This window comes from Acomys russatus, chromosome 10, assembly GCF_903995435.1.
Source record: "Acomys russatus chromosome 10, mAcoRus1.1, whole genome shotgun sequence".
NCBI classification, from domain to species: domain Eukaryota; kingdom Metazoa; phylum Chordata; class Mammalia; order Rodentia; family Muridae; genus Acomys; species Acomys russatus.
Genome location: NC_067146.1, coordinates 66,473,607 through 66,492,588, shown reverse-complemented (window position 1 = coordinate 66,492,588; position 18,982 = coordinate 66,473,607). Strand labels below are relative to the sequence as shown.

Here is an 18,982-nt window from a genome sequence, read left to right as displayed (position 1 = left end):
CTTAATAGTAGTCCTGTGTGGGACAATGTCACTTGAGTTTTTTTTTTTAAAGATTTATTTATTATTATGTATACAGTGTTCTGTCTGCAGGCTAGAAGAGGGCATCAAATTATACTATAAATGGTTATGAGCAACTATGTGGTTGCTGGGAATTGAACTCAGGACCTTTGGAAAAGCAGGCGGTACTCTTAACCACTGAGCCATCTCTCCAGCCCCACTTGAGTTTTTTATCTTAGCCATTCTGATGGGTGTAAGATAGAACCTCAGACTCATTTTGATTTGCATTTGTGTCATGACTAAGGATGTTGAGCATTTTTTTAAGGGTTTCTCAGTCATTCAATAGCCCTCTGCTGAGAATTCTCTGTTTAGCTCTGAATCCCATTTCTTAATTGGGTTATTTGGTTTGGTGGTGTTCAATTTCTTGAGTTCTTTATGTATTTTGGATATTAGCCCTTTGTCAGATGGAAGTAGAAATGATCATCCTGAGTGAGCTAAGTCAGACCCAGAAAGAGACACGTGGTATATGCTCATACTTGGATACTAGCTCAACATGGTTGTCCTCTGAGAGTCTTCGCTCAGCAAGGCATTGAGACAGATGCTGGGACTTGTTATTGGAACCCCAGGAGAGAGTGGTATAGGAGAATGGAGAGATAAAGGGACCCAGAGGGTCCAGGAACCCTACAAGAAGACCATCAAGGCTGGCAGATCTGGACCCACAGAGGCCAGCACAAACTGCTGTGCCAACCAAGGACAATGCATGCTGTAAACCTAGACCCCATATTCATATGTAGGCAATGCACAGTGCATTCTCCACAGTTGTGTGGAGAGTGGAGACTGATTATGAAATGAACTCTGGTGCCCCATATTTGATCACTTTCCCATGGTGGGGAGGCCTGGTGGCACTCAGAGGAAGGGGAAACAGGCTATCCAGATGAGACCTGATAGGCTGGGATCATATGGTGGGGGAGGAGGTCTCCTTCTGTCACAGGTCTAGAAGAGGGGAATAGAGTGAAGGAGGGAGACAGGGAGGGGGAACAGGAAGATAAAAATGAGTGGATGATAAATCGTGATGTAATCTGAATAATAAAATTTAACTTGAAAAAAAAGTGATTATGTGAAAGATCAGTAAATTATTATCATAAGAACTTTTCACATATAGAATTCTACATAAGCCTAAAATAAACCGAGAAACTGGTTTTCAGATGGCAAGACACCAGGCATTTAGAATATTTAAGAATGAGCCGGAATAAAGGTTGTACTGCCCATTGAAAGACTCATCTAGGCTTTGTAATCAAACCTGGGTATCTGTTTTAGTGGAAGAAAAGGGCAAAGGCTGATGCATAGCTGAGATCCTGGGGTCAAAATAGCCTGAAGAATGGACCTGGGGATACTGCTCAGTGGTAGAATGCCTCTGGACCTCAATCTCCAGTATCAAAGTAAATAAAATAATACCTAGGAGAATAGAAAAATCACCACATACTCATTTATTGAGGGGATATAAGTACTCTGAGGAGTTGTTCTTCTCCTGTGGATCATTTCCTACTCTCGCCCTACATCAGGTGACATTTCTAGTCTTTAGAGACATCATTACTTGTCACAGCTGAAAGAACAGTGGGTATGATTGGCAGCAAATGAGTACAGAACAGAGATGCTGTTGACCATGCTGCCATACATGCAGAGGGCATCCCCACCACAGACAATTATTTGGTCTAAAATGTCAGTGCTGCCAAGATCGAAAGCCACAGACCTTGAAGACTAAACATTTACTTGACCGTTTAGTTTGTATGACAACCCCTAGCACTTGCTATGTAGTCCAGACTGACCTTGAACTTGTAATGATTCTCCTATTTTAATCTGCTGAGTTATGACATTAAGAAAATGTGTCCCCATACCTGAACCAATCTTTCATTGCAGAATTAGGAATATTTATTTCTATGATCTCATTGTTTGAATAGGATTTCCAATTAATATAATGTAAATAATTTTTGTGGTGTTAAGAAGAAACATAATAAACATGTATCAGTAGACTGGGAAGCTAGGAGAAGGTGATTGCATCAAATTGAGTTTGAGAATCACCGTCAACTTAACGACACCTAGATAAACTCAGGTTCAGGGACCCAAAACTGGTTCAAAGTTAAGGACACTGCTTATGACAGGGATAGAGACTGAGTCTGTACCAGCACCAGGAGTTTCCTTGAATATGGACCAGGAGTCTTCCTTCTCCTATTTCTGTCAAAACAGTACCTTAGACTTAGGCAGTTCTAGATGTGTGGAATAATTTGGCGTCTGGAAATAGATGTTCTGCTTCATTTGGCACTGCAACATGGAAAGGTTTTGAGACCCTTTGTGCATAATCACCATCCTCAGACTGGTTTGTGGGTGTCAAATTAGCATCCACTGATTGAGTGTGAATTTTGCTACACACACATACACACACACACACACACACACACACACACACACACACACACACACGCCTGCACGTACATGACCATGAATACACATAACCATCACAACAAAAAAACAATTTGTAGTTATACATAAAAGGCAAAAGTAATTGATTTGGCTGAAATGGATACTTTACAGAATTTTACTAGATAGTCATGTATTTTTCTTCCTTTAAATTTAAGGATTCAGAAGTACACATTCAATGGGAATAGCAAACACATGTGGTTATATACACTTACATATGTGTGTTTGTTTGCAGACTCACACACACACACCTGCACATACATGTATGGGATCGCTTTCTCTTCTGAGAAACTTGAAGACTGGATAAGTAAAGTGACAGGTGCTGTCAATGAGCCTGGCTGGGTCTGTAAAACATTTTTTTAAAGGTCCTGCAGGAAATGTGGCTTTAGTTAAATGCTATGGCATAGCTAGGGTTAGTAAGAGCAATTTTATATAAAATCTTGACTTGAAAAAGCAGGGCAAGCAAGTCCTCAATAGTTCATGCCTCAAAAATATGTCTGTCAGATATATTGGGCCAGAAGGCTGAAGATGATGCTCCAGCATTATAGAGAGTTCCGGGTGACTGTTCAGGTAGGAAATTGTCGCTGTCATCTTCTCATTTGGAAAGCTACTAACCTGCACTCCCGGCATACTCAAGTAATCAAGTTTATTCCTTCTCAAGTGTCTGTTGGGGCTGAAGATCAGGTAGCTTAGTTTTACAATGAAGCTTAGTTGTTTAGGTGTTATATGTTTTTAGGTCTAGATAGATGTTTTAAGTTGATAATGACAAGATGTGGTGGAGATTGGTTTACATTCAGAATTTTAGAAGCACCAAGATAGGAAAGATGTTTTCTTCAAGGCTGTCAAATACAAATAGCCAAAACACTAAGAATGTCCCATTTATATAATTCCTGATTATGTCATAGTTCTTCTTGCTATAGGTAGTTTATTGTATATGTGTGTAGTAATATAAATGAATAACTAATAAGTTTAAAAAAGAAAGAAAAAGCATCCCCCCTCCATTATTGTCTTTTACCTCATGATGTGTGACACAATGGAGAAACACAGTTAGTTTTGTGTTCTTCTCGCTTACCTGGAAGAACTAGTTTGTGGATGTGATTATAGATTGTTATGTGTATGTCAGGTAGCAGTAATTTGTCAATGGAAAACAGATTTGTTCGTATAATTAACCTTTTACATATGAATTCTCAGGAGTAGTTTAATTAAAATATGATAAGTCAAAACCAAACATATTTCCAGAATAAGATGCATTAGAAATAAGATTTCAACACATTAAAAATACTCTTCTATAATACTTATGGATTTAGGGTTTTTTTTAAAGAAATTGTGCAAACTTTGAAAAAGTCTATTAGAAAGTGAAAACTCGTGCCGTAGTTTTGTTTTGTTTCTATATTGCCAGTCTGACTGTTGAAGTTTGCATGAATGGATTGTGCCAGTAGAGCAGAACTTGGATTTTATGCGTTTGATCCAAACTTTACATAGAAAAGAGAGAGAGAAAGAGAGAGAGAGAGAGAGAGAGAGAGAGAGAGAGAGAGAGAGAGACAGAGACAGAGACAGAGACAGAGACAGAGACAGACAGAGACAGAGAGAGATAACACTTCAGCCCATCTCCACCCCATCCCTCACCCATTATTTCCCTTGCTTGGGTTTCCTTTAGCCTGATATGTTTTTGCTTTTTCTTCAGTGAAATTGTGTACTTCTGCATGACAAGGAGATGGCAGCACTTCAGAATTTTTCACAGCCATACAGTTTTTTTTTTAATATTTATTTATTCATTTTAAATCTGGATTGTAACTCCCCTACCTCTCCCCCCCCACCCCATCCTCCCTCCCTTTCTTCTATCTCCCCTTTCCCACTCCTCACTAAAGGGGAGGCCCCCCAACAAAGGTACCCCAGCACATCAAGTCATATCAGGACTGAGCACGTCTTCTCCTTTGGCCTGGCAAGGCAGCCCAGCCAGGGGGATGTGATCAAAAAGCAGGCAACAGAGTCCATGTCACAGACAGACCCCGCTCCCCTTAATAGGAGACTCACATGAAGACTGAGTTGCCCATTGACTATATTTGTGTAGGAGGGCTAGGTCCAGTCTATGCATGGCCAGTCTCCTCAAGCCCTCCTGGTTAGTTTGCTCTGGTGGTCCTTTTAACCTTCCCCCAACTTTTCCACAAGACTCCCTATGCAATCACCAAATCTAAGCTCCACACTCCTTATCATCCAATCTCAAAAGGTTTTCCCCAAACATCCAGCTGAGGCTTGATGCCAAGGCCAGCTTGAGCACTATGCTTCCATGGCCTGGCCTTGCTGCCTCCTGAACTTCGAAAGTAGATACCTGAATTGGCTTGAAACACTGAAGCAGTTTCCTCTTGAGGAACAGGTACCTGCTCATGCTGTCTAATCACGTTTTCCACTACAAATGTAGCCATTAAAGAATTTGTGTCTACATACTTATCTACAAAAGATGCTTACATGGACTCTGAGATCCTTTGCATTTTTATGAGTAGTATTTGGTAATATTTTAAGCACTCTTGCCAACATCAGCATGTGTCAAAGACTTCCCCAATCTGGTTCAGGTTCACTCATTTTAAAGCTAAATACATACTTCAGTATAAAATGACTCAAAACAAAATTATGTAGTTTTCATAACAAAGTATCAGTCTTAGAATAAAATTCCTACTTCTTGTGTTAAGAGGAAAGGAAAGTATGGATGTAACATTAATATAATTCCTGATTATTTCATGGTTTTTCTTGCTATATATAGTTTATTTTGTATATGTGTAATAATATAAATATATATGTAAAAAGAAATAAAAATATTTTTAAGAGAGGAAAGGACAGAAGGAGGGTGAGCAGGACCCAGCAGCTTCTAGTGATCTGAAAGGACCTGATAGAGGTAGCTAGATGTCCACCAACATTAATACCACTTAAAGTCAAATGGTTCGTGGCCCTGGGGCCCTGGGGCCCTGGGTCATATATGGACACAAAGAATCATCCAGTACAGGCTGCAAAACAAGAGGAGAGCAGATACAGCATCAGCAAATCAGCACAGTGCCCCACAGATTTACTGGGCTCGGTGGTTCAATGATACACAGAGCACATCAATTAAAGTGGTGAAAACAGATTTGATTTGGTAACTACTGATGGTGAAGGAAAGAACTGGACTTCATTTTGATCTGTGCAGGAGTGATGTGGACACATCAAAGAGACAGAGAGAGAGGGGGGAGAGCCAGAGCTCAGTTGAGCTAGCAAAAAAGAAAATAGCAAAAGGCCAGATGTGTTTGTGAGCTGACTGTATTTAAACACTTCTAGGGAAAACAATAATCACCAAGCTGCCATGATCTTGGCCATGTGGTTTTGAGGATAAAGATTTTTTTTTAAACCTTGGACTTTCCCAGAACAGAGGCAGAGAGGGTGGTGGATTCTGTGGCCTGGAAGTCAAATGAGCTTCACTTAAATTACTTTTCCAAAGCCCATGCAATCCCATCCTTCCACAGAGACTTCTAGCAGAGTTCAATTCACTGGAGCAGCTCTCAAGTCCTTAAGAAAGACACTTCTAGATTGTACAACACACTTGTTCACAACTGTGAACCCTTAAAAAGGAAGACTAGAGTCTGTGCCACTGTGCCTGCATCCCTGGTGGCGCTTACTTGGTGCAGTGCTCAGCATCAGAAAGAAGCTTCCTTTTGTAACAGATGGAATTCTATTAGGAAGAACCACAGCTGGTTAAAACACAGAGAATAAGTGATCCTTATGGTACCCCACCCCAAAGAGGACACCCACAACACAACCCCTACATCTAAGGCTCAGGGAACATCCCAGAAGAGAGGGTGGGAAGATTATAAGAGCCAAAGACTGAAGTGTCGGTTGTATGGCAATGTGGACATGACAGGGATGGTCCATTCGTTAGTTCTCAGCAACCTGGCCAACTGCACAAGACCTACAAAGACTACAGTAGTTTTCATGTTAGCATGTACAGAAAAAAGTAAACAAGGCCTTACCCCTAGATGAAAAACAACAAGCAATGAGTGCTTCATGAGAGTGAGAACCTGTTGTTTTTCCAAGTACAAGACCACGACATCAAGTGGTTATTCCTAAACACATGCAAATAAAGACAACAGACATGTGCACATGTGCATGAGTGCGTGAGTGTGTGTGCTTGTGTGTGCGTGTGTGTGTGTGTGTGTGTGTGTGTGTGTGTGTGTGTGGCTTCTGACATCACTGAGCTTTCTTAAGCACACACTTTAATTAAATAAAAGGGAGTGGTCATGTTAGGGGCATGGCCAAATGCTATGCCAGAGTGGTTAACTCATTACAGGTCAGAGTTATTAGCTGTAGAGAATTTAATAGCTTGTGGATGTTGCAAAAATATTAAGTCAAGCACAGAAAGAGACATGAAGGGTTTAAGCCTGAGGGGGTGTAGGGGCAAGTAGAGCTAAAGTCTTGATTCTAGCTCCTAGAGAGCATGGACACCTAACATTTCTCTCAGTTGTGGTTGTTAGACAGGTAGAATGGATCCTCCAGATTTCCCTCTTCAAAGGATGTGACTAATCAAGAGTCCACCAGTAAAAAGCATTCTAAGCAGATTTTTTTGAACAAATACATGTGAGTAGATGTGTTCAACATTCTTGACACTGGGAGTGATGAGGTAGTGGGTACCAACATTGAACAAGATTAAAGGAGACTCCATTTTTCCAAGTGTAAGTTTGTTCTCTGTTTCTCTTTCTGTTCTCCTCTGTCCACCTTCTTGAATCTATGTATTGTCTAGCACTAGCTTGGATGCCCATAGACATGATTAATTCTCACCCAAGCACCATTCAGCAACTGTTCTCTTGTGTCTTAGGAAAACACAATCTCTAATTTCTTCCAAAGCTATGGGAGGGGCCTCCCTGGTCTCTTCAAAATATATTAGCAGTTCAGCTTCTTTGCAAACAGTGAATTCAAATTGGGAAGGAAGGCAGACCCCTCCAGCCATACTAACAGAAATGTCACCATTCTCAAGTTTTTCTTGTTTTTGTCAGTGCACAGTCTATGAAATGGAAACCATGAAGATGGTGTGCCAGAGTTTCCGGGAGCACTTAGAGGAAATCGAGCAGCACTACACGGGACAGCAGGCACTCTTTCCCAGGGACATGTCAGAAGAGGAAAGGTAATTATCTAAGGCAAGCATAAAAGTAAGTACCAGACCCCACACCTGGAGCAAGGGAAGGTGATCAGGCCAGGCAGGCCAGATGAGCATGGTGGAGCAGGAGTAATAAGAAATCAGGCAGCTCTTCTTTGCTTTCATGGTCTTAGTTTTGCTTTCTCAGTGTGAAGCCGGGAGAGCCATCCCTGAATGGGTACCCTCATTACTGAAAATTGAGGCTATTTGAGAAGGTCAGAAGAGAGGCAATCCAATGGGAATGCTGGAAAGGACAGCAGGTTTTATTTAATTGATGGGGATGGGACTCATGCAGAAGTAAACACTGTGTGTGGGGGCATTATTGATGTTTAGAAATGTGCATTGTTGTCACAAGGGGTGAAAATACCACCAAAATGAATGTGTCACCTATTGTCTATTGACACAGGGATACATTTCAGTAGTAAAGTTCTCTCTGAGTAGTGTTGTGTTTTCTTATTTCGGAGATGACATGTTCTGGAACTGCGTAGTGGCCATCCTAACCCAATGTGGTAACTTCTTTACAATGAGTGTATTGAACTTTGAAATAGATAAACCTGATACATGAATTGTGGTGCAGTAAGATTTCTCTTTGAAGAGTGTGGGGGGGGAGGGGATGCAGCCCAATGGCAGTGCGCTTCCCAAAGTCCATATCCATAGATCCCTAACCCTGCCAAGGGCACACAGCATGGGAGGGGAGGAGATGTTCTAGTAACAGACCTACCTCCGCAACTGAATCAAATAAGGAAGGGCAAAGCCTCTTTTAAGCAATCTCAGGAGCTGGAGAGATAGCTTAAGAGTAGATAAAGGCACTTGTGCCCAGCCCAACAACCTGAGTTTTGTCTAGAGAACTGCTTGCAAGTTTCCTTCTGCTCTACACACACACACACACACACACACACACACACACACACACACACACACACACACACTCACACACACACACTACACGTAAAATTAAGAGAAGAAATGCCAACAGCAGGCCTCACTTTGTACGTGGGATATGGAAGGCTGAACTCAGTGGTAATTTTGAAATTTGCTTTTCTGTTGTCTTCCTGCAGGGAAGAGGCTGAGCACCTGAGGACTTTACGGGAGGCCCTGAGGCAGCAAGTGGCAGAGCTGGCATTTCAGTTAGGAGACCGAGCTAGGCAAATCAAAGAAGGGATCTTACTGGTAAGAGTGTAGTAGAGAGTTGATGCAAAGTCTGAATGTACCCAGCCGACTACTCATAGGAGAGCTGCTTTAAGTAAGAAGGCAGTGGGGTGGGTGTGATCATCTCAGACTCTAGCATTACATGTCTTGTGGTCACACCTGGAGATTGGCCTTGGTCTGCTCATGCCCCCACACAGCTGTCACGGGGTGGTTGGCTTAGGTTTGCAGCGACTCCAAGCTTTCTCCTGTCATTTGGATGGAAGAGAAGTACTAATTACTCATTTTCTGTGTCAGAACAAAAATTCCAACGTAGTGGAGCTTGCCTTTTCAGCCACTATAAGCTAGGTATCTACTATACTCTGCTACTAGTTCAACATACCCACTACAGAGCCTTTATACCTCATAAATGCCTTTCTAGCAACCCCATAGGGGTTAAAAGAGGGACATGTGAAAAAGGAAAGAGTAAGACACGCTCACATGTGAGAGTCACATTTAGGTTTGCTTTTAGTAGATACACATAGGAATGGTGTGGTTCCAAAGTTACAGCTCTAAAAAGTTGTGAATAACCGATTCTACTTTTTAGCATTGCTCAAAGCCAGCAGCTCACAACAAAGTCAAAGGTGACAGACCAGGCCTAAGGAATGATCAGGAGTTTGAGCTTCTCTTACAGAACTTAGATGCACAGCATCTATGACTGAGAGCTCCACAATCCCCTGTAACTCCAGGTCTAGGGGATCCAGTGCCCTTTACTGGATACCCTGGACCACTACAAACAGATATGTACATAATTTAAAAGTTTTTTCTCTGAAAAAACTTCTAAGATAGATTCATGGGGGGATATTGTTTAGGGTTAAGAATGAATGGTAAGTGTAAGCTTATGGCCCTTAAGTTAATCTATTGTCTTTGGTAAAATGGCTTGGCAAACGTACATTGTTTTGGTGAGTGATTTGGGTGTTCTCGGTAGTATCTGGTTTTCTGCCTTTATGGAAATAGCAGCTCAGATCCCTGGACCTACACATTTCTCTTCATGTGTCCTAGTTACTCTCTATCGCTATGATAAAACACCATGGCTGAAAGCAAATTGGAGACCAGAGGGTTTATTTGGCTTACAAATTACAGTTGACCATCAGGGGAAATCAAAGCAGTATCTTAAGTCAGGAACCTAGAAGCTACGGAGGAATTCTGCTTACCTCCTTGATCTCCAATGCTTGCTAAGCCTGATCGCTTATACAACTCAGGACCACCTACTCAGGGTGACACCATCCACAGTGGACTGGGGCATCCCACATTCATTATTAAGAAAGAAAGATATACAGGCAATCTGATGGAGGCATTTTCTCATCTGAGGACCCTCTTCCCAGATGGCTCTAGCTTGTGTCTAGCTGACCAGTGTAGCATGACATCATGGCTCCCTATCTTATCATCCTAATCCTTACACACTCAATTTTGTGTTTTCCTTCAGCAGCTAGACCTTCTCTCAGAAGAGCTACCTGAACACTATGCAAATCTGCAACAATGCAACTGGACAGAAGGAAAACATGGCCAGAGATCATGTGTTCAAACCCACACAGTGGTTCCTGAGCCTCTTCTTCCTGCTAGCTGTGAGCAGCAGACTCCCTGGTCCAGGGAGACTCAGCTAGTTTCTCTTGGTCTCTCCGACCTTGGGGCCAAAGGTGGAATGTCCCTATAGACACCAGCTATGACAGAATCATGTCCAGGTCCTTCATCAAGTTATATTGGAGAGAAATCTGTGTTAGACAAGAAGGGTTTGATGACTTCTGTACAAAATGGAAGGTCCCAGAACAGTGGTAACAAGGGAATCCAAATACTATGTACCTATCTACTCTATGATTGAACTCCAAATATTTTAATATTTATTGATTACATAATAAGAAATCACCTGGTATGTACCTGACTGTGGTATATTATAGTCACTGAGTAGCTTATGACCTCTACCTTGATAGAACATGTGTCCTAATGGACAATGACAAATATAAACCCACATGTATTTACAATTAAAATAAAGAAAAAGACAATGTGACCTTATTTTATGGAAGGTAATCATCTGAGCCTGATCAGGCATCTGGAAGGCATCCTTGGAGATATGATATTACTGATGTCTATGCATCAAGGGTTGGATAAAGTAAGAAAACAACAACAACAACAACAAGCAAATGCCATTTCCATACAGGCAGTTAGTGGAGGAGGCTCTGTGAGGCATAAAGAGGAAAGTGCCCCCGGGGACCTCACCGAGGTGGGGGTGCATTAGGAAGGACCTGAACGTAAGAAGAGGAAAGCTCTAGGGAACTCAGGTACAAGAGTCTTCAGAGTAGAAGAGCAGAGGGTGCACAAAGCCGGCTGTTGAAACAAGCCATTTTGCCAACTGAAGTGAGTTAAAGGGGTAGAGGGCATCTGAATAAGAGCCCTGACTCCCATCAGGCCATGGTCAGGCATCTGAGAGCATAGATTCTTTCAAGTTCAACAGAAAGCCTCCATAAGTGTTAACATGGTTTTCATGGGGTCCAATCTACCTTTAATAATAACAGAAAGATGCCATCATGGAGCCCATAGAGAGGCAAAGCTGCTGGTTACAAGTCTATTCCTTGCTGATGAACCTCATGTCAAAGGCAAACATTGTCCAGTTGATTCCATCCAGCTATGGAAACAGCATGGCCCATTCTGCAGGGGAAATGCATGGAGGTGGATACAAAGGCCAAAGGATGTCTCTCTAGAATGAGGAATAAAAAATTAAAATAGTCAGAAACAGCATCCTGGGACCTGCTTGAGGGACGTTCCTTATTTGTATGACAACATGGGTTGGCAGATGATACTTCCTAGCTAGGACACTAAGACAGTATTCCTTTGGAAACTATCTACTACCAAGACTTGTCACTTAGCCTGTTTGTTCCTTATCTTCCTGATTTGGTGGCTATGACTTCCATGAGGCTCTGCTTCCCAGAGATCAGCCACTGTCTCCCTACCGTACCTCCCCAGAATGTGGGCATCTCCATTCACACACTTTCTGCAGAATTCATATGCATAAGATGGCCCCAGCATCACCCCCTCCCAAACCCCTAGCCTTCTGACCTCTAGCCACACACACTCAGAAGCACCCATCTGCCTGGTCTCATTGCACCGCTCATTGACACCTCAGAGTCAGTCACTGCATCTCTGCTGTGTTCTGTCATGGTGTGGCTTCCAGGGTTCCCTATACCTCATGACAGCACAATGCATGAGCCTCTGACATGCCTTTAGCTTTCCTCTCTGAGCTGCCTTGGCAGCTGACAAGTTGTCTTTTCCAAGCACTAATAAGATCATGTTTCCCTGACTCACAGGGAGAACCTAAGAAGTACTATATCAGAGAACTAAGAGAGTCATCTCAAGACTACATTCCCAGAGCAGTCTGTTCCCCAAATGCTTCTACTCCTGGAATCACCATGCCCTCTGCTTTCTACTTTCCTGGACCACATCCCTCCTCCTGTTCTCACATTATTCCACAGCTTCCAGGCCCAAACTGACTCCTAATTGCATTTGTATATTCCCAAATGTCTTCCCCTTCTATACTTTTAACATTTTTCTTGGCTCAGTCTTGACTGCATTTGCCTGCAGCATTTGGGCATAGGATTCCTGCCTGATTCCTCACTGGACTGACTACTAACCCTTGCAACCACCTGCTTTATGGTCTCATGTTCTACTTTGTTCTTATGTCAATCTGAAATGCTGATCCTCTGAACTACAGAGTAAATGTAGTAAATTGGTTGCAGTGTTCAATACATTATCCCTCACAGAGTAAATGCTCCATATATGTCTACTATTATTGATGCAAAAAGCATCATTACCTACCACTATTACCTTCGTTCTGCTAAGGATTCTGTGAGCAAAGCAGCTTAACCAGGGACCATGTTAACAAATACTTCAGGAATAGATGAGCAGAATAGTGTAATACTCTCAAGACACAGGGAAGAGGATGTCCTCACCGCAGAAGCAGCTCCACTTTAGGCCATAGGAGGAGCTGAGCTTTGACTTAAAATAGATTTGTGTGTGTGTGTTTCAACCATCAGGCAGATAATTTCAGCTGTGAAGGAGAAGACGGAGACCCACTGTGTGAATGAAGAATGCCAAATGGAATCCCGCAAGACCAGATCCCAACTCTCCAATGAGGACCTTAAAAGGAAGCACAACATAGAAAGGCTCCCATGTCCCACCCTGGACATTGGCTGTCTTCAGTGATTGGTTTTCTGTTTGCCAAATATCACCTGGATGGAATTCCCAGTTCTCAGGCCTTGGGATTCAGATTGATCGTAATCATTGGCTTTCTTGGTTCATGTGATAAAGGTCTGTCTTCTCTCCAGTTGGGTCTGTTTTTCTGGAAACCTCAGATAGTGAGAAAGAGATCAAAGATCAAGAGATTGACTTATAAAAAGGTATGCTGAGTCTGTGTTTGTTGATAAGAATTAATTGAACTCTGGCAATAAATTCAAGGTATGGCCTAATTTTACAACCAATTATTTGTATTTAATAAACTAACCTCTCTGGGTCCCAAGGTCATCACCCATAATGATGACGATTATTCAGCCCTTTAACTGAAGCCTGGAATGTTGTCAAGGTTCAGTAAGTAAATACAGTGTTTGCCATTACCATACGATGAAAGTAAGAGGAGTAGGTGTCATCAGTTGGCCATCTTACCCTTAGCTGTGTACTGCACTAAGTACTTGATATATGCTCCCACACTAAGAAAGACTAAAGTATCTGAGATTTAGAAGCTAGTAAAATAGTAAGGTGACACTCACTGATTTTCTAGAACAATTTTTAAGATGCTGTTAAGTCTTGGGGCTTATGTGGTGCTCACTAGTGGGCCCAATGCCAACAGAGTAACCCTGTTTCTGTATGCATTCTGCATTGGGTTTGGCAGAAGTCTTGCTTCAGGTAAAAACCTCTCTGCTTAGAAATGCTTGAAAAACTTTACATCCTGACCACATTTGACTTCTCTAATCAGATGGGTTCTGCTGCTTTACTGTTAAGTGTTTTGCACTACATTGGTATCCTTTTGTACCAATGCATCCTTTGTGCCTAGTGTCTTAGCGATTTTAGCTCACAACTGCTGTCAGTCTGTCACGATAACGACAAGAACCACTTTTGAGTTTCCTGAATGATGCCACGTTCCATTTCCTTGTTTTCTCTTAGAGTTTGATCTTATCTAAGTTGACTCTTGAGAAAATTTTAGACTATTTATTTAAAATTAGAATTGATAAAAATAGAGAAAACAATTGCTGTAATTGATGCCTTCAGGAAGTGGGTAGCAGAAACAGTCGTTTGTATGAAGCTGAAGTAATTTTGTTTAAATCAAAAAGAGGGAAAGAGTAAACTCAGACTTCAAATGAGGCGCTTGCCAGGGAATGGCTTGGCATCTTCCGCATCATGCTCTTCCACATCACGCTTGTTCATGAGTAGATTGTAATCCCTCCAGATTTCAGTACTGAAAGCCAAAAGCTTCCATAAGAGAGGCTAATTTCAAAAATAACACTTGGAATTCAAGTCACATATTTTCTTTGGTTTTGTTATGCACGGGTGAAGACACAAGTTGCATACTGGAGACAAAGAAAACAACCTTGAAGTTTGTTCTGATCCATAGCACAAGCATAGACCACATCAGTTCATGTACAGAAACTCATGAAAATATTCTTCAGAAACATGTCCTCTAAGATTTTGCGTATTCAACAGATATTTTCATTTCTTTTTCTGTAGAGCCGAACCTTAGCTTTTCTTCAGGAGAAAATAATTTTGCTATCACTAAAAACTGGGGAGAAATTCTAATTACAGAATTTGTTCTGGAATTACTGAATCTTTGCTGAAGTAATTGGCTTCTGTGAAATAAAATAGGGCACTTATAAAGAGGTCAAAGACTCAAAGTTCTTTCTTCTTGGGAGGGAATATTTCCAGGCTGTTTTCCCCTGGGATGGCGGATTGTATATCTAATTTCAAATTTGAATTTGAGCAACATGTAACAGCTGTAATTACAAGGATGACAGATTATTCAAAATGATGTCAAATTTCCTTTCTTAAAATTTATTTATTGTAATTTATTCATATTATATCCTGGTTGTTATCCCCTCACTCTTATCTTCCCATTCCCACCCTCCATCCCTCTTCCACCCTATTCCCCCCCCATAGACCTCTGTGGGGGGGCACCTCTCCCACCTTCTGACCAGAGCCTATGAGGTCTCATCCAGACAGCATGTATCCCTTTCTTTGTGTGCACAAGGCCTCCCTGCTAAAGGAGTGATTAAATCACAGGGACCAGAGTTTATGTCAGAGGCAGTCCCTGCTCCCCACCACCATTGAGAATGAGTTGTCCATTGGCTGTATATGAATGGGGGGGGGCGTCTAGGTTCTCTACATTCATTGTCCTTGGTTAGTGTGTCAGGTGGTGCAGGTCCCCTGGGTCCAGATCCACAAGTATTGATAGTCTTCCTGTGGGGTTTCTGACCCCTCTGGGTCCTTCTATCCCCCTACTCTTCCATACCACTCTCAGTGCGCTCAGCCCAGAGTGCAGCTGGTAGTCCCAGAATCTGTTCTGATCCCCTGCTGGGATGAGCCTCTCAGAGGACATTTATGTTGGGGAAATATCCACTTATAGGTGAGTATGTACCATCCATGTCTTTCGGAGTCTGGGTTACCTCACTCAGGATGATTGTTTCTTGCAACTTTCAAGATTTCCTTGTTTTTAATAGCTGAATAGTATTCCATTGTGTAAACATACCAGAGTTTTCTTTGTCCATCTTGTTTGGATAACAAGATGGGTTTGGGTTGTTTCCAATTTCTGGCTATTACAAATAAGGCTATTATGAACATTGCTAAGTAAATGTTCTTGCTGTATGGTAGAACATCTTTTGGGTATATGTCCAGGAGTTGTATAGCTGGGTCTTGATGTAGCACTATACTCAATTTTCTGAGAAAGATCCAGATTGACTTCCAAAGTGGTTGTATAAGTCTGAATCCCACCAGCAAAGGAGAAGAGTTCCATTTTCTCCACACCTCCACCAGTACATGCTTGCTTGAGTTTTTTATCTTAGCCATTCTGATAGACGTAAGATGGAATCTCAGAGTCAATTTGATTTGCATTTCCCTGATGACTAAGGATGTTTAGCTCTGTCCCATTTTTAATTAAATAATAATTGGGTTTGGTGGTGTTTAGTGTCTTGAGGTCTCTATGTATTTTGGATATTAACCCTTTGTCAGATTTCCTCAGGGTCTTTTGTGAGGTCTCCCTTTTCATTTTTTATTTTGTTGATTTGGACAGTGTCTCTCTACCTTTTAGTTAGTTTGGCTACCTTGTTGATTTTCTTGAAGAACCAGCTCTTGATTTATTGATTCTTTGAATTATTCTCTTTGTTTCTACTTTATTAATTTTAATCTTGAGTTTGATTATTTCCAGCCATCTACTCCTCTTGGGTATGTCTGATTTTTTTCCCTAGGGCCTTCAGGTATGGCATTAGGTTACTTGTATGAGCTGTTTCCAATTTCTTTGTGCATGACTTCAGGGACCCAGGGAATTTTCTGTGGATTAGTCAGGTGGCCTGAAGCTGGACCCAGCTGTGTTCCACATAATGTGGACCTCCTTCACCCTGTAAATACCAGCACTAGTGTTTTGTAGTTCTCAGTTTGGCCCTTTAGTCACTGTGCAGTCACTGCTGCTGTGCCGATCAACATAGTGTGTGGCTGGCACCAACATCCTGGATCCCCCAAATTTCCTTTTTTGAAAATTGGACAATGTGAACAGAATCTAAAACATGGACTCTATCCTTCCTTAACTCAAAATCAGCCTATCTAATATTCTAATTTTTAAACTAAAGATCTTTACTAATTCTTTGAAAAGTTCATATAATGTATTTGAATCATATTTATCCCACTTCAGCTCCTCCAAGATCCACTACCACTTTTTTAGCCATCGCCCCAACATTGCTTCTTAATTTTGTTTTGCTTTCAGATAAACTCATCCTGTACAATATTTGCTACCCATGTACTCCTTGGTATGAAACCATTTGGTTTCTATGCTAGAGGCCATGCATACCCTTAATGAAAACTGACTCTCCCTCTCCAAGTGCCATCAGCTATCCACAGTTCTTCCGTTAGTGGTATAGCCTTAGGACTCCTTATTCCTTGTGGTAGGAGGTTGAGGGACTTTATCCTGTGCAGGCAATCATACTTGCTTTGAGTTCATGAATGCAGTTGTTCTGTCACATCCAGAAAACAAGTCTGTCCTGTTTCACCCTAGTCATTCCTGGTATATGGCTCTTGTAATCTCTTCATACTATCTTTTATGATGGCCCTTGAGTCTTGAGTGGGGTTTAATATAGATCGACCCTTTAGGCTGAGCAATCCACTGATGGTGTTCTCTGCACATTGCCTGGTTGTGAGTTCTTGTCGCAACCATCACCTACTATAGAAGAAAACTTCTCTGATGATGTGTGAAAGTTGTAGTAATCTGTGTTTAGAGAAATTCAATTTTAGAGACCACTTTGATATTGTGTCTACTTAGGAGAACAATAGTAGTACATTAAACCCTAGGGCTTGTGAACTCCAAACCATGGAGTTATTGGACAGTTTTACTGTACCAGATATATGTTTCCTATTGTGCAGCAGGTCTTAAATCTAATCCGTAAGCAATTAGTTACTCCCATAATCCATGGGCACATCTCACCACACTGGTCATTAGTGTAGGACACAGAGTTCACTTCTGGCTAAGACTATTGATGCCTTCTTCCTTTAGCACCCTGCATATCATCTTCCAAAACTATGAAAGCTAGCCACCAGGAGGAAGCTTCCTGGTAAGTACAAATTTGATTTCTCCATGCCCTGTGACAAATGCATATGGTATCTTCAGCAGTAAGGTGTTATTTTAATCTAGTCAATATTTTTTAATTAATTTATTTATTTGCTTTACATCCTGACTGCAGTTTCCCCTCCTTTCTGTCCTTCCAGACCTTCCACCATCACCTTCCCCCACCCTTATCCACTCCTCCTCCATTTCTCTTCAGAACAGGGGAAACCTCCCATCAATATCACCCAGCCTTGGTATAGGAAGTTGAAGTAGGGTCTTACCATCAAACTTTGGTGGGCAATCAAAAGCAATGCAAGATACAAGTATTGTTTGTGGGGGGTCTTCAAAGAAATAATGGAAACAATTACATTCACAATAGCCACACACAAAATAAATACCTTTAAATAAACCTATCCAAATAAATGAGACTTATACAATGAATAATTGAAAATATTTGACCATGTCCCTTTGATGGGGAGGACAGTGGCACTCAGAGGAAGGATAACAGGCTATCAAGAAGAGACTTGACACCTTATTATCATAGAGAGGAGGAGGAGGTCCCCCCGCAGTTACAGATATAGGGGAGGGGAATAGGGTGAAAGCAGGAGGGAGGGAGGAATGGAAGGATACAAGGGATGGGATAACAATTGAGATGTAATACAAATAAATTAATGAAAAAGTTAAAAAAGAAAATATTGAAGGAATAAATTAAGAAACTATCAAAAGATGGTGAGACCTCCCACACTTAGATTAGTAAGATTAATATTGTGAAAATGGCTACCATATAAAAGACAATATATAGAGTCAGTATAACTCCAATCAAAATCTCAATGCAACTCTCCACAGAAGTTGAAAACAAACCTTAAAATTCATGTGGCAGCACAAAACATCTGGATAGCCAAGACAGTCATAAACAATAAAAAAAACACTCCTAGATGTATCATGATTCCTGATTTCAAGGTATACTATGAAGCCATAGTAGTAAAAATGGCATGCTACTGACACACATACACAAAAAGACACGTTGATCAATAGAATTGAATCAAGATCTTAGATATAAGCTTATGTTCCTACAGCCACCTTATTTTTTTAAACAAAAATGCCAAAAGCATACAATGAAGAAAAACAGCTTTTTTAACAAATGGTGTTGGGATACCTGGCCATAATAAGATGAAAATCATTTCTTCTCTCTCACCATGAACACAAACAGTTCCAAGGAGCTAAGATTTCAGAGTTAGACCTGAGACTCTGAAGTTTCTGGAAGAAGAAGTGGGAGGTACGCTTAAGGCTGTAAGTGAAGACTTTCTGGATAGCAATCTGGTTACCCAGGAAATGATGCCAACCTTAAATGGATCTTCATAAAATTAAAAAGCTTCTTATTGCAA

At 41.3% G+C, this 18,982-nt stretch overlaps 1 protein-coding gene across 1 annotated transcript in view; it reads left to right on the top strand.

Annotated features, from left to right (window-relative positions):
* The window catches only part of Itprid1 (ITPR interacting domain containing 1), a 101,146-nt gene extending 90,515 nt beyond the window's left edge, over positions 1 to 10,631 (top strand). Inside the window, 3 exon segments of the mRNA XM_051151496.1 lie at positions 7,488 to 7,615; positions 8,686 to 8,797; positions 10,239 to 10,631. Coding sequence (XP_051007453.1) covers positions 7,488 to 7,615; positions 8,686 to 8,797; positions 10,239 to 10,631 — 633 coding nt within the window.
* The last annotated feature ends 8,351 nt before the right edge of the window (positions 10,632 to 18,982 follow it).